Source organism: Gallus gallus, chromosome 7 (assembly GCF_016699485.2).
Source record: "Gallus gallus isolate bGalGal1 chromosome 7, bGalGal1.mat.broiler.GRCg7b, whole genome shotgun sequence".
NCBI lineage: Eukaryota > Metazoa > Chordata > Aves > Galliformes > Phasianidae > Gallus > Gallus gallus.
The window spans coordinates 4,473,014-4,488,175 of record NC_052538.1 but is presented as its reverse complement, the minus strand read 5'-3'; the positions used below and the strand labels follow the sequence as shown (position 1 = coordinate 4,488,175).

General features: G+C 42.6%; 1 protein-coding gene across 9 annotated transcripts in view; it reads left to right on the top strand.

Moving 5' to 3' along the window:
- Nucleotides 1–15,162, top strand: part of FN1 (fibronectin 1) — a 50,187-nt gene that overhangs the window by 2,769 nt on the left and 32,256 nt on the right. For all 9 annotated transcript variants that reach the window (XM_046943492.1, XM_046943491.1, XM_015289128.4 and 6 more), the window contains exons 4-14: nucleotides 1,077–1,208; nucleotides 1,322–1,459; nucleotides 3,032–3,190; nucleotides 4,398–4,598; nucleotides 5,062–5,241; nucleotides 6,728–6,904; nucleotides 7,709–7,861; nucleotides 9,693–9,821; nucleotides 11,403–11,546; nucleotides 13,581–13,702; nucleotides 14,887–15,064. In XM_046943492.1, coding sequence (XP_046799448.1) covers nucleotides 1,077–1,208; nucleotides 1,322–1,459; nucleotides 3,032–3,190; nucleotides 4,398–4,598; nucleotides 5,062–5,241; nucleotides 6,728–6,904; nucleotides 7,709–7,861; nucleotides 9,693–9,821; nucleotides 11,403–11,546; nucleotides 13,581–13,702; nucleotides 14,887–15,064 — 1,713 coding nt within the window. The remainder of the gene's footprint in view (nucleotides 1–1,076; nucleotides 1,209–1,321; nucleotides 1,460–3,031; nucleotides 3,191–4,397; nucleotides 4,599–5,061; nucleotides 5,242–6,727; nucleotides 6,905–7,708; nucleotides 7,862–9,692; nucleotides 9,822–11,402; nucleotides 11,547–13,580; nucleotides 13,703–14,886; nucleotides 15,065–15,162) is intronic.

The following is a 15,162-nucleotide window of genomic DNA, read 5'->3' as shown; positions in this document are numbered from 1 at the left end:
TACAGCTATTCAGTTTCTTGTTTGAGACACAGTGCTGAGCCCAACAGCATTGCCACAGAGGGCTCAGAAGCCAGCCATCATTATAGCATGGAAAGAAACACATCAAATATAGCAAGTAGAGCTGGAGCCCTTCTGAATGTAATGGCATTTTATTGAGCAGTGATGATAAGTGTTGTAAGAAAAGAAAGAGTCAGTAAGGAAATTGCAGACATAAGAGCCGTCTCATTTCTTCATCATCAGCCTGTTTTAGGGCTCACTGGAGAGTCTCATTGACTGTGACTGGATTCAAATCAATCTTTATAACTCTTAGATTGCCTACTTTCATAAATGAGCCAATGAAACATTTTAGTGGCTCCTAATAAATGACCAGACGTGTGCTTCTTTCCTTGGAGGAGGATCTTGTTTGCTAACTGCTGTTCACTGCATTTCCCTTCATGAGCATGGGCCGAGCAGTGGGGCCAGAACGCCTCAGGCCCATGAGGTGCTGATAGACTGGGAACTGGCCTTCTTGGGGCAGGATTTCTAAACCCAGAAGGAGCAATGTCACCAGGGCATCACCTTTTCCTCCACAGGCAGGCCTCTGTGGGATCTGCAGGCCTTCTGCATCCCTCTTGCTGTGTGGGGATAGCCGTCAGTGTACATCTCTCTGTCAGCACAAGATGGAGGCAAACCCTCATGAGGATGAAACAGCAAACCCTCATGAGGATGAAACAGCAAACCCTCATGAGGATGAAACAGAATCTCCTCAGGCCATGCTAGCCCCATTTCAGCAGCCAGTCTTGTCTGTGGTTTAAAACCTGGCTGTGCTTCGCTGAAGAGAGAGGACGGGGCCTGCATGGGCTGAGGTGGCGCCAAGGGAAAAATGGCGCCCTCTGAGGAAAACAGTGGGCGCCATTTTGCAGCATGAAAGAGGCAGCCATGATCGGCCCTTATCCTCACCTTTTTTCCTCTTTCCTTCACCTCCACCATGCTCAAACCTTTTCCTGTTCGCTGCTGTCCCCGTGGGGACCCCACATCCCCGTGGTGCTGGCTGTGGTGATGCTCCTCACCTCAGCTCCCCTCTCTCCCGCCCTCAGATCGCTGCCATGAGGGCGGCAAGTCCTACAAGATTGGCGATACCTGGCGTCGGCCTCACGAGACGGGTGGCTATTTGCTGGAGTGCGTGTGCCTGGGCAATGGGAAGGGCGAGTGGACCTGCAAGCCCTTGGGTATGTGATGGCTTTGTCCTTCCTCAGCTTGGCTGGAGAGCAGTCTCCCTCCTCACCTGGGGTGTCCCTGGTTCCATATGAGGCACAAACGCTGACCCTCTTTTCTCCCTCAGCCGAGCGGTGCTACGACAACACGGCCGGGACATCCTATGTGGTGGGTGAGACCTGGGAGAAGCCCTACCAGGGCTGGATGATGGTGGACTGCACCTGCCTGGGGGAGGGCAGCGGCCGCATCACCTGCACCTCCAGAAGTAAGTTGAACCACGTTACTGTAAATATTCTGTTGTTTTAGCACTTGCAGAGCAGACAGGGCTTGTAAAATCCAAAATCTTGCTGGTTTGTCTGGCTTCTGCTTGAATTTTGCCAGGAGCAGACTCTGTTGTGGAGCTATCGGTTTACAGCAGTTTCCTCAAGAAAAGTTGAACTTTGTACCTTCCACCTCTGTTGGGCTAGTTTTGAGGAGCTCTTTAAATTGCCTCCCATTCAGTTGCCTTGGGACACACAGATAATAGCTTTCTGCTGATGTAAACTGCAGACCTGTAAGGAACTAAAACTCTGAGGAGGGCTGGGATTAAAACTGAGTATCTGGAGAGCGTTGGTTGAGAAACAAGCCATAAAAACCAAACCAGCCTTCACAATATTAAGTCTGTTAGAACACATGGGGAAATATCATTAACTGTCAAACAGGAATGAATAAAACAGAATGTGTTGTTTGTGAATTTGAGGAGATATTATTACTAATAAAAATGATTTGGCAGTATCTTTCCCCCCATAACTCAGGTCTGCATTGCTATATTGTAGGGAAATTGTAATATAATGACCTGTTCATTTTTCATTTTATTTCTCAAATGTAATTAACTACATAAATTTGAATCTCTGTATGTAAGATGATAGCTGTAGCCCAGAAAGTGTCATTATGCTTCAGCATACATGATGTTAGATATCTTTTATGGCCAGAGTTTTCTAGAATCACTGCTGAATTCTAGGGGGACATTTCAGCTTTTCATTGTCTAATGTGAAAATCTGGATGTCCGTAAGACAGGTTGCATCCCCAACCCTTTCCCCACATACACATTTGCTAAATTACTTTCTGAATGCTTGACACACTTTTGTGGTAAATTACTCAGTTTTTGGTCATTTTAACCAGTGTGAATTAGTAACGTGTTCTCCACACTGATATTTTATTCTGAGTGCTCTTTTAGTGGCAGTCTAAGGTGGCACATACGTCCTTCCACAGTTCTTCATAAATCCATGTGCATTGATCCGTGATTATATTTGAGCCACTGTATCAAGTTCTCCTTGAATGAGAGCATAAAACACTGTAATGGAAGAACTAGTTGATCCATGTGTATTTGGCATCCAGACAAAACTAGTTTGTTACATTGTCCTTTTAACCTGTTTATTCAATTCAGTGGGGTTGTGAGTTAATAAAGACAACAGGGAGATTTAGGAAGTCTGATATTCCTGTTATGATGTGTGCAGCTGGTATTAACTTTACTGACAGCTTTCCAAACACTTCTTTTGGAAAAAGTGGTATTTAACATATTGCCCTCGAATAGGTTCTGGTTTATTCCTGCTGAGCAAGGCATTAAAACAGGTTGATTTATTTTTACCATCAGGGTTTTTGTGGTCTCTCAGCCTATGCAGTTTAACACAGGTTTTAGAGTATATAGGGCTTGTAATAGTGGGCTGCAAGAAAGGTTGGCTCTCAATAAAGGCTTTACACTATTGGCATGTTCGATGGTGTTGACGTTTCAGTGATATAAATGGCACGGTGAAGCCATCCAATGCAGAAATATATAATAATCATGTTCCTTGTGCAGATAGGTGCAATGACCAAGACACCAAGACTTCCTACAGAATTGGGGACACTTGGAGCAAGAAGGATAACCGGGGAAACTTGCTTCAGTGCATCTGTACTGGTAACGGCAGAGGTGAATGGAAATGTGAAAGGCACACATCCCTGCATACAACTAGCACTGGTAAGTGGGACATGGCGTAAAGTAGGGGCAGGAACAACGAATGGCATGCTTGAACTGGCTAGGAGATAGTGATGAGTTGCACCATCCTACCTTTAGCACATAGAAAACTCGTCAGAGAAAGACCAGCAGCGTAGAGGGTTAGAATTCAGGAGATGCTCCTTGTTTGTTCATGTGTAGATAAAATTAATTACACTTGGCTTCCTTGCACAGATGGGGTTTGCACATACAGATGTGATTGCCTGCACAATCACAGTGCAGTAAATCACATGTAGAACTGCGCACCTACAGGAAATATCTACTAGCTTTGTTTTAAAAACACGGCATTTTCAGTTAGTATTTGAACTTGATGTATTTGCCTCAGGGTAACTGCCTTGAAATGCCCTTAATTTAAACTCCACTGAGACCATCTGGTTTCTTTGACAAGATAAATGCATCTACTAATGGCTAGGCTTTAAAAAACAGAAATGCCAATGTATGCAGTGCAGTTTAGTGCACATAGATAGTTTGTAATTTTGGTATGAAATATTACCTGGTTTATAGGTAACCAATTTCTTGCCCAAGGCTTAACAAAGTCTTTGCTTTCTAAGTTCTTTTTGCCATTTTCTTTTGGTGTATGCAGTAAAACTCGTTTCTCTACTGACACTACACTGAAATTTTCTTGATTAATGACTTTTAACTCATTAGCACCAGCAGGTTAGCTTCAAACTCTCAGAAAGTAGAAACTTCAAAAGGCGTATCACGTCAATGGTGTCAGTGTTCTGTTTACTGCACCTCAGCAGACCTGAATTTGTGAAAATTGCCGTGGGAATCTTTAGCAAAAACATCCATATTAGAGGCAGACAGCCAGCGTTATTTTCCTTTTTCAGTGAAAAAATCAAAATGAATCCTACCCTTGCTTGTTTTTTTTTTTTCCATTCTCTCTCTACTTTATCAGTGCTTCTTTGTTGTCTGAGCAGTTGGTGATCTTAATCCTTTCTAAAGCAACTCAACGGTGGTAGAAACCAGAGGCTATCATTAGCAGGAGAGAGGGTTGTTCTTTTGATTTTGAAGTTTACAAAATGGAATAATTAAAATGCATCTAAGGGGGTTAAGAGTGATGTCTTCAATCTGATGTAGTGCTTAAGTCTTCGTCTCAGCATTTAATTGAAGCATTCTGTTCTTCAGCTCTGCATGTGACATCTCGGTTCTCTCCCATGTTCTACTGCAGGATCTGGCTCTCCCAGCTTCACAAATGTGCAGACTGCGTTGTACCAGCCTCAGCCTCAACAGCCCCAACCTCAGCCACATGGCCACTGTGTAACTGATAACGGAGTGGTGTATTCTTTGGGTATGCAGTGGTTGAAGACACAGGGCAGCCAGCAAATGCTTTGTACTTGTTTGGGCAATGGAGTCAGCTGCCAGGAAATAGGTATGAGCTTTTGTTCAGTGCCCGTTCTGTCCAGTGAGATCTGTGGTTTTATTGTGGTGGGGAGTCCCTTTGTATGTGTATCATATGTTTGCCAGAGAAGACATACTGGAAAAAGATGCGAGAGGTGAAAAATAAATAGTTGCTTTGGTTACTTGCAGCCTAGTTCTGTAGGGCAGAAATATTTCCCAGTGAGTTATATATATGACTACTAAGGCCCATGGGGAACAACATTCGTAATTTTATTCAAACCAAGCTTCAGTAATATATGTTTAGAAAAGAATGTAAAAGAATGACACATCTGTGGGACTAAGTCTTCTCTTGGTGTGTATTGGCCCAGGTCCATGGCAGTCACTGTGGGCTCCTAGCAGCCAGTGATTTGACCCAGAGGGGCTGTTGCTGCTTTAGAGCCCTTAGATTTGGGGATTGCTTTAAGCTGGAGTCTAACGCTGTGCCTTGTTAATAGCTGTGACCCAAACATATGGTGGCAATTCTGATGGAGAAGCCTGTGTTCTGCCTTTCACCTACAACGGGAGGACTTTCTACTCTTGCACTACTGAAGGCCGCACAGATGGGCACCTCTGGTGCAGCACCACTTCCAACTTTGAGCAGGACAGGAGATACTCCTTCTGTACTGAGCAGAATGGTGAGTCCTTCTCAGAGGGTCTTCACATGCACGTTGTCTTTGTGGAGGAAGGAACAAAAGCACATAGCTGTCTGAACAGTCCTGGCAGTTTGGAGGGACTCTAGGCATGCCTCAGCAACAAAGCAGTTACATGAATGGAGGGCTATCTGGAGTCAGGGCATTTTTATACTTTCGGTATCTTTGGAGGGTGCTCAGGATGACACAGGTGTAGCCTTTGAGTCATGATCTCTGTTCTTCAAGCTGACCATAGAGCACAAATACTTAGTCAAGACAGAGCTTTGGCTCAAAGGATATGTGGACTTTGTCTCTGCTTGGCTGAATTGCTGCAGCATTGCCCATATTAGGTTGCAAAGAAGAGGGTATCCATAGAGTACAACTTGTGCAGTTCTCTTGTCACTGCCTCAGTCCTGACAATCTAGCCAGGTTGCCATATATAGCAGTAATCTTAATGTGATTTGTGATTACTGTGATCAAAAGCTGGTGCATGACTAATGCAGCGGCATTCCCACTTGTCTGTGGATGGTCAGCATTCCCTTCACAGCACAAATCTACCTGTGCGGTTGTACTTCCTAGAAAGCCCATCAGGCATCTGTGGAGCAGTATCCAGGCAGGCTTGTCTGCAGTCTGACCTTAGAAAGAATTTTTCACATTCCAACACAAAAATACTGCTTCTTATACTGTACAGGCTTTTTAACCTCTCTTCTACCTCATTTTTTTAATGATAAGCTTTCCTGCACAGCACATACAATACTCTTTCTTTTTAAAAAACAAAACAAACCCAACAAATACAAAGCTAAAAAACTCGGTCCCCTGTCCACATGTGGACGTGCACGCACATTCTTGCTTTAGTGAGGCTTCTTGTGGTATTCTGTGGGGATTAAGAGATGTTGATATAGCTAAAAACCTCAGCAAATACCTCCTCGTTTTCTATTATTTGTAAACCAGAGTTGTACAAGAGGTGAATAGTTTATGTAGATTAGAGCCCTCTTTCCACTGGTGCTTGCAAAACACGAAGCTTTCAACCTGCAGAGAGTTTTTGACTTGTCCTGTTGTTAATAAATGAATTGTAACCCTTTCCTGACATCCAAGGTTTTTCTTTAAGCCAAAGGGCACAATTGAGTAATACTCTCAGTGAGATAATACAGATATGCTGAGAACTGTGAGGTTATTTGATTCTCTAGACTTTGGTACAAAGGGTCTGAAAAGCCACTTCCCAAACACAGTGAGCTTTAGTTTTCCATATTCCCCAGGAAATCCCATGGCTGGGTTCAGCAACTCTTTCCAAAGCAATGTTTGAACTGAACTGACCTGTGCGAGGCTTATATTTCCAGATCTGAATTAATTAAATCCAATAAAAGAGGCTAGTGAATAATACCATACAGAGTACACATGGGAAAAATAGTGCCGGTTTATTTTTAAAGCTGTTCTCTGCATGCTATGGGAGAGCGTAGGTTTGATTTGCATCCGTTTTCCTTTTTATCTCCAGTTTTGGTCCAGACACGTGGTGGCAATTCCAACGGTGCTCTGTGCCACTTCCCCTTCCTGTACAACAACCGCAACTATACTGACTGTACTTCTGAGGGACGGAGAGACAACATGAAGTGGTGTGGAACCACTGAGAACTATGATGCTGACCAGAAATTTGGCTTCTGCCCTATGGCTGGTAAGAATGAGAACCATAAAGGGGTTATAATTGCTTGCACATAGCTCTTTGAGCTCCAAAGTAAGGAGCTGTCTGTCCCTGGTCACTTATTGATGACTTTTACTGAGCTTGCATCAACCAAGTCAAAAACCTTTAAGGAATTTCTGAAGCTTTGTGTCCTGTTTTCCCCCCAGCTAATCACTTCTAGTGAGGACTCAGGCAGTGCCAGGAGAAGGCTATTTTTGTTCCTCATTTGCTGCAAGCTAGGCATGCTTTTCAGATGGTGCAAACTGTTGTAGGTCCATTAAGAAGCACTGAACTATGTTGCTTGACAGCAAGTGATTTTTTTTACCTTGTATCTGCCAAAGCTTCTCCTTCATGGCTCATCACTTCCTTTTACCTAATGTGTGGTTAGGAATATGTCTGCACTATGTTGTGGTCCATTTCTCCAGTCCATGCGCATCCCTGATCTCCAACATGTGGGAGTTCTTAAATGAAAGGCTTTGTGATTAATGGCAGTGCAGCATCTGAGCCCATAAACAGCTTCATGAACACTCAGCTCTTCAAATGTCTATGTTCATATAAGAGCATGCATGTAACGAGAGCTAATTGTTTCACAGTGCACCCTTTGAACGTCGTACAGAATCTGTCTCTGTTAGCTTTCAAGAACAAATTAAATGAATGAACCCCTGCAAGGGAATCTACACTCATCATCCTGCAAAAATGATATTTGAAATTTCATAGGTGCACTGCAAATGATATAAGCCCTCAGTGCCTTGTTAACTGTGATCTCATAAAGTGGTTTCTTACTTTCTTCCCAACCAGCCCACGAGGAAATCTGCACCACCAATGATGGTATCATGTACCGTGTTGGGGACCAGTGGGATAAACAGCACGATATGGGCCACATGATGAGATGTACCTGCGTAGGAAATGGCCGTGGAGAGTGGACTTGCATTGCATACTCCCAGCTCAGAGGTACTGCTTTTTCATGTTGATGTCACTGCTTTGATCTAAGTGTTGGGGGTACCGAAGTAATTGGTTTTCTTTCCCATCATGGGGAAGTCAAGCTCTCAGTTTTATATTACTGATCTTTTCTGTGGAATCCACATGGAATCAGAGGGGATATGTAAAGCTCATGTCTTGATTCCATGCTGTAAAAGAACTGTTTCAGCCTTTGTAGGCTAGGAAGCCAGGGAAAACATTGATTAGCTTGATCAATACATAGCTCTACTTATTCTTGTCTATTGTTAGCAGTCAGTGCTACTGAGACTTTAGAGGGATCTCAGCAGAAACCTCTCAAGAACAGACAGAACCCCAGATTAGTCTAAAGTTTGAATGCAGAACCATCGTGCAGTGAAATGTTCAGTTCCTCCGCTGGATGAATCCCCTTGCGAGCTAAGCTATACGAAAAGTTGGCAGGACAGCACTGACATTACTCTTATTTACTTATATAAATAAGTGGCCCAAGTGGAGAAGTGCTTAAGCAATACCAAAAAAAGACTTAAAAGCACAGATATTTGATCATCCTACAGCTAGCTCACAGCATTGGCTTCATGTCTGGAAAAGGCAGGGGGGTTGCTGACAAGCAGCCAAGAAAGAACTCTTAATACCACTGCTGAAATGGGATGTAATTTATAGGGAAGGGTCCATTCAAGGGCTTTAGGAGGGTTTTTTATGTGTCTCCTTCAGAATGGTGAGAAATGCACTGCTAGAAGTTTTCCTGGTCTGTGAAACTCCTTTCTCTAGAAGCGCAGCTAGTTCTCTGCTGTTTAATTCTCAAGTTTAAGGGGTCTTTCTTGGTGATGATGACATAGATATTGTTTTTTCAAAAGGCAAAGGTTATCTAAGTAGAACTTTTAAAACATAGCAACTGGAGGAGGTCCTTGGCCCCCATTGGTGGATCTGACCAGTGTTTGGTTTATCCTGATGCCATGCTTGTGTTGTGGGAAAGTATGATGGGGAAAGAAGGCCTGGGATTAACTGAGTCACTTCCCCAAGGACAGATGGTCTGTGACTGAGTCCAGAACTGAACTTGGGTCTCATGGGTCCTTCTTAAGAAAACAACATGCTTCTGGGGTGGTTTTATCATTTGTTTTGTCTTCCTGCTCCTTGCTGTGATTAGACTGGCTTTAGGAATTCTGGGCCACGTCACAGGTTGACATATCTCCATTAAACCTAATAAACTGTACTTTAGCATGGAGTCTGATTACTGTGCTTTCAGGGAGTAGTAGATTAGTAGGCACCATTAGCATCTTGGATATATAATAGATCTGCTCCTGTCTTCAGCTTACTATGAAGTGTAGCAGAGAGATGCTTATGATGCTTTTCTGTTGCATATTTGTACCTCAGCTTGGCATCAGTATGAATTTGGAGTAGCCCTTTCCTTCTTGTGCAGTTCTAATGATTTCAGACAGTACTTGACAAGGTTTTCCAGTCTAGACTTCCCTAAGAGGTAGTAGCGAAGGAGTGTGATGCTTTAGATTCTTTCACATGTGGAATCTGTCATAAGGCAGTTTCATAGCGAGTAATGGATTCTGCTTTCGACTGAATCCTATGGACCTTTTTTTCTGCAAGTGGTGCTTGTTTGCACGCTGCTGATAAATGAGCTCAGGAGCAGTGATGTGTATGCAGCACTAATCTGCCATGATCACAGATACCAGAAGGGCTCCATTTTGCATGGATGGAGCTTGTCAGGGTTAGTCTCTGTAAGCTGATTAAGAGGAGGGAAATATGTGCCAAGGAGAAGGATTTTGTCTTAATGCTTAAAGCTATTGCTGACAAAACATCTCTGCTCTTTCTCAAACAGATCAGTGCATTGTGGATGGTATCACCTATGATGTGAACCAGACGTTCCACAAGCGTCATGATGAGGGGCACATGCTGAACTGCACGTGCTTTGGCCAAGGTCGTGGGAGATGGAAGTGCGATCCCGTTGGTAAGTCACAGCTGTCCCCACTTGCACAGCGTGTGTTTGACAAGAACTGATTACAGTATGGTGAAACTGGTGTGTGAATTTGGACTCGGTCTTTGCCAACTTTCTGCCTTCTATTGCACAACTGTGGAAGTAGAAGTAACGCTGTATTTGTTGGAGGCATGCGAGATGGCATTTGTGGTTTTAGGGAAGTAAGCTTGGGTTATCAGACATGCCCTAGAAGAATTCCATCGTGCAGCACGTCTTTTAAAATATAACACTCTTCAAGCTGAGGTAACGGGGCATATGAACCACAGACTGGGTTGAATTGGCTGAAGTCTGGTACCTTGTGCTGTTAGCAAGCAGGGTTCTCAGACTGAGTACTGATGAATGAATATGCAAGTAGCCGGTGATGCTAGGTGCAGTTTTTCTTTCCTTTCTCTATCCTGAAATCTTTAGGTCTCCTTACTGAACTGAGAGAAGAACATGACCAGCATATATTCACTTACCTCAGACTAAATTGATTTTTTTTTGGATGCCCTTTGTTCTGGCAAAGAAAGCATGCTCAGGATGAGAACATGTGTTAATAGCACTTTGGAGGTTAGCTAAAACCATCATGGCTCTGTGCAGGAATGAAGAGATTTCATCTTTTCTGCCTCCCCTCTTCTCTAGTGAATCAGGATTGGATGATAAGACACGACTGTTTGACTTGCAATTACTAAATCTAGAGAACTTGGAGCTATCGCCAGGAAAATTTATTAGCAAGTGGTTAAATTTTACTTTATTTACAGTAATATCTGTACGCTTTTACTGGAGGAATTTGGATTGTAAAGCTCCTGAAAATCACTACTTTGAAAGAAAGGGAGATGATTTCAGTTCTCTGTAAAGGTGAAATTGGTTTAATTTTGTTGGCTCTCTCTAAACAAGACTTCTGCTAACTAAAGAAGCATAATGTTAGTTCTCACTGAAAACTTGCATCGAGACAGAGACACAGGCAGAGGTCAGACTAGAAAGTATACTGAAGCATTGCTACGACACTGTATTCCCACTAGCTTGAGCAGATTTCAGATTTGTTTTGTTTTTCTTCAGTTTATATGACGATAAATCTGGAATGACTTCTGAATATTCATGGATCACTTCAGATGTACATATGACCAAAATGTGTTTAAGCTAGTGGGAATTTTGCCACTGATTTCCTGGAGAGCAGCATGGTTTAGTTTTGGATTAAAGATGAACTCAGTTGACTGAAGCAGAATAAGGCTCCACAATAGCCAGTACAAAATAAATCCTTCCTTGAAGGAACTCTGCACTGACTTTAGTAGGAAGCTTCCAAGGTGGACAGCCTGTGTTAACAGTATTTTAAGGAATGCATCACAGCAGAATGAGCCATCTGATATCTGTCTTAAAGCACGCAGTGATGTATCAGGAACCTTGATTCAAGATTCAGTTTGTTGCCACTTGCTCTTCGTGCAGCAATATTTGTAAATAAATGTGGTTGCACTTCCTATGAAAAAGTCTCTTCTGATTTACTCTTCTGTTTGATGTAGTTTTTTCTCAATAGTTTCGATATCACCTAGTGGTTTTCTTTCTTTTTTGTGCCTTTAGATCAGTGCCAGGATTCCGAAACCCGTACCTTCTACCAAATTGGAGATTCCTGGGAGAAGTATGTCCATGGTGTCAGATACCAGTGCTATTGCTATGGTCGGGGTATTGGAGAGTGGCACTGCCAACCCCTGCAAGCCTATGCTGGTAAGAAACTCAACAGATGACTCTTCTGCTAAGACATAAGGAAAGCAATCTCTCTATCCCTTGCCTGTTCAGGTTACCTGTACATTACTGTACATCACTGTCAAGTCCTATTAAGTGGAAGTGTATATTCTTTTCACTGTATATCAAAAAAACAAAAATTTTATTTCTGTAGTTTTCAAGGCCTGCTAATGGTTTATAATCTGCAGGTACTTCCAACCTTAGGGAAGTATTCCTTAACTGCTCAAGAGATCCTTTTGGTTTCCTTTTTAAACAGAACGTTTCCCCCCACTTTCTTGGCAGACACAAATAGATGTTATGATTGTAAAGAGGGTGCCAGATTGTTAACAGCTTTTCCTGAGGCCAGGCTTAGCTTAAAGCATGACTATCACACAACAGCTTTGCTTTTCATCACCACTTAGTACTTAGCAATATCACATCTGTAACCTTCCGATTCTGCTGCTTAAAACTTGCATCTATAGCCTTTCCTTTTACACTCACTGCAGAAGCAAAATCCACCAAAGAATGGAGCGTTTTCCCTGATCAGCACCCTGAAGAAATCAAGTACTTGAACTTTGTTTGCCTAGTCAGTTCCAGAAAGTCTTCATACAGATGGGCAATGCCTCTGTCAGTTGGGCTGTTCTTTTTCAGTTCTCTGAAACAAGGGGAACCTCTTTACCCGCCTGTTTCAAGTTGCAGCTATCATTGTCTAAGTCTGAAAAAGATGGAATATTAATGTTGCATTGCACCTACTCTGTTGGGAGGAAAGCTATGCTCATGTCATGGGTTCCGTGACCCATTTCTAAGCATAAATGTGGAGGAACTGCATAAGAATTGGATGTGCCAGCTTCAGTGTGAGCTGATTCTCTGTTCTTTTGCCATGATAGATTTAGAAGTACCTGCCTACTCAGTAGCTGCAATGTATTTATCCCATATGTGCCCTGTAATATCAGAAAGGGAATTTGAACCTGGAAGGAAGGGTACTACCCCTTTTCCTATTGCCTTTTTTCTGCCTTACTAGCTGTATGGCAGTAAGACACCTGGCAGGCAGACCTAGGGGCTACTTTTCTTTGGGGCAGTAAACTAAGAATGGCATGAATAGGAAACAGGCTTCTTCTCCTCTTATTTTTCTTTTCCCCTCAGTTTCTTATTCAGGATTGCTGAGCTTCACTGACTCTTGTCAGACTGCTTAAACAAACATCTCCTTGAGCTATGTGAAATATGCATGCCTCCAGACTGGAGACCAGGGATTTAGGCTTTCTATAGACACAAGAGCGACTGCAAATGTGTAAATAAACCAAATCTAATGTTTCTGAACGTAGGTTTGGGGTTAGGAGAGCTTTGAAATTCTGTGTGGGCATAGGTTTATTTGCCTGGAAGTCCTGTTAAATATGTAGCAGGTATATATGTCACGCAGATGTACAAATAAATTATAAATAGAAATGCTGGGGGTGAGGGAAGGGTGTAGGTATTTAATGGCTAAAACAACACACTTTCCTGCAGATTGCAGGCTGGTTGTAATGGGATTTTCTGAGAACTAGCACAAGTACAGTGTTGCTGAGTGTTCAGTGAAACATCCCCAGCAGGGCAGGGAGGCACTGAAAAGAGAACCACCAAATGCTAAAACTTTTTCTTCCCAGTTAGAGAGCTTTGTGAAGAGTTTTTGACTGAGCCTGATCTAACTAAATGTGTTAATGAGAAGTCAGTAGTCTTAAGTCTTAGAGCCCTGCTGAACTTGTATATTCATGAGTTTATGGACCTGATTTGTCACACCAATCCTTCTTTTTCTGTATTGGGTAGTTCCAATTTGCTACTTCATGACACAGGAAATTAACCCAAACAGCACATGCTAACTTCTCCCCAGAATGTATTCTAATTCATCCGTTTTCTAGCTGAAACCGTTAAAGAGAGAAATATAGTCTGACTAGTTTTCCATGTATTAAGTAGTATGCAAACCATGCCTTTTTCATGACTCAACAACAAAGGTGGAAGAGAACCATCCCCAGCATGTTAAGAATGGAAACTTCTGTGTTTCAGGGGCAACTGGACCTGTTCAAGTGATCATTACAGAGAGTACGAATCAACCAAACTCCCACCCCATCCAGTGGAACGCTCCCAAAACATCTCACATCAGCAAGTACATTCTGCGCTGGAGACCGGTGAGTACCCCATTCAGCTGGACCTGTAGATGCATTCAGAGCTCCAGGAATCCACAGCTCCAGGCTTTTACCTGGAGTGTGCTGTTACTGTAGAGTGCTAATTCAGTTTCCTTGTCCTGCTGAGGTCAACTGTTAACAACCTGTGCTGTATAAACAATTAATGTTTTCATGCCCAAACATTACTACTGGTCATCGTGCTTGTGTAGTACCATATTGACAAGAGCACTACCACGGTAGACAACTTCATATCCTTCTTTACTTTAAGCAATGTAAACCCTGGAGAAAGCTTTCTCAGTGTGTTAGTGCTGAATGCATATCCAGAGATGAGAACTACAATACATTGTATACAGTTAACGAGCAGGTAATGAGTAGGATACAAAGTTAATAACAGCTAGGAGAGAATTAAATAATTAGTCATCTCCCATCTTCTGCAACATCTAAGCAAAGCTGGTTAACCACTGCTTGTTGGCTCGTTCATACTTAAGGAATAATTTCTTCTAATGAATGATAGAGCTAATATTACAGCTCCCCAGAGTATAGCTTCACAAGAGACCACTTAATGATTAAGTACACTAGTACCTATATGCTGCCTGTGATTAAGAGAACAATAAAGGCCTTGATCCAAAGCCATTAAAAGCACTCAAGTATTTTACTAACTTCAGTGTATCTTGGATCAAGGCCTGAAAGAAATGGACTTTAATGCACTGGAATGCAAACCTCAGAGGATGAAGCATTACTGTAGAGCTTCCCATAGAGTTCAAGCACAGGGTAGAAGGGACAAACTTTTTAGTATATTCTTTTCAGATGATGCCTTGGAGTTCTATTGTGAACAATCTTCAGATAATTAAGAATTTCCCAGCCATTCCTTCATGCCTTACTCTCTTTTTTGATAGAAGAATAACTTTAGTTTATACATTACAAAGAATGTTCATTTAAAAGGAAAAAGTTCAAAGCTAGATTGCTTTTCCATTTACCCCAGTAAAATTTAGTCACCCAAGAAGTTGTTATCTCTGTTTCCTGGCACGCCTTTCTGCTTTCTCTTTGTTCATTAGGCATTCAAGTCGTATGGACATTGGAATATCATAGTGTTGAGTAACCATGCAGCATGTTGGGTTGCTAGATAGGCCTGCTTGCAGGCCATGGAGTCTCTCACTATATATCAACAAGTATCCTTGTTCTTGCAGAAAATCTCTGGAAGGCACTGGAAGGAAGCTACCATCCCTGGTCACCTGAACTCCTACACCATCTCAGGCCTGAAGCCTGGTGTAGTGTATGAAGGACAGCTTATCAGTGTTCAGCAGCATGGACCCAAAGAAGTCACACGCTTTGATTTTACCACAACTAGCACTACAGCAGTGACAAGTGAGTTGAACAGTGGGGCTGGACTGGAATCCAGAGAAATCTACTGTCCTTCTGAGAGAACAGCCTGAAGGCTATTTCCTGCATCCCAGTTAATACAA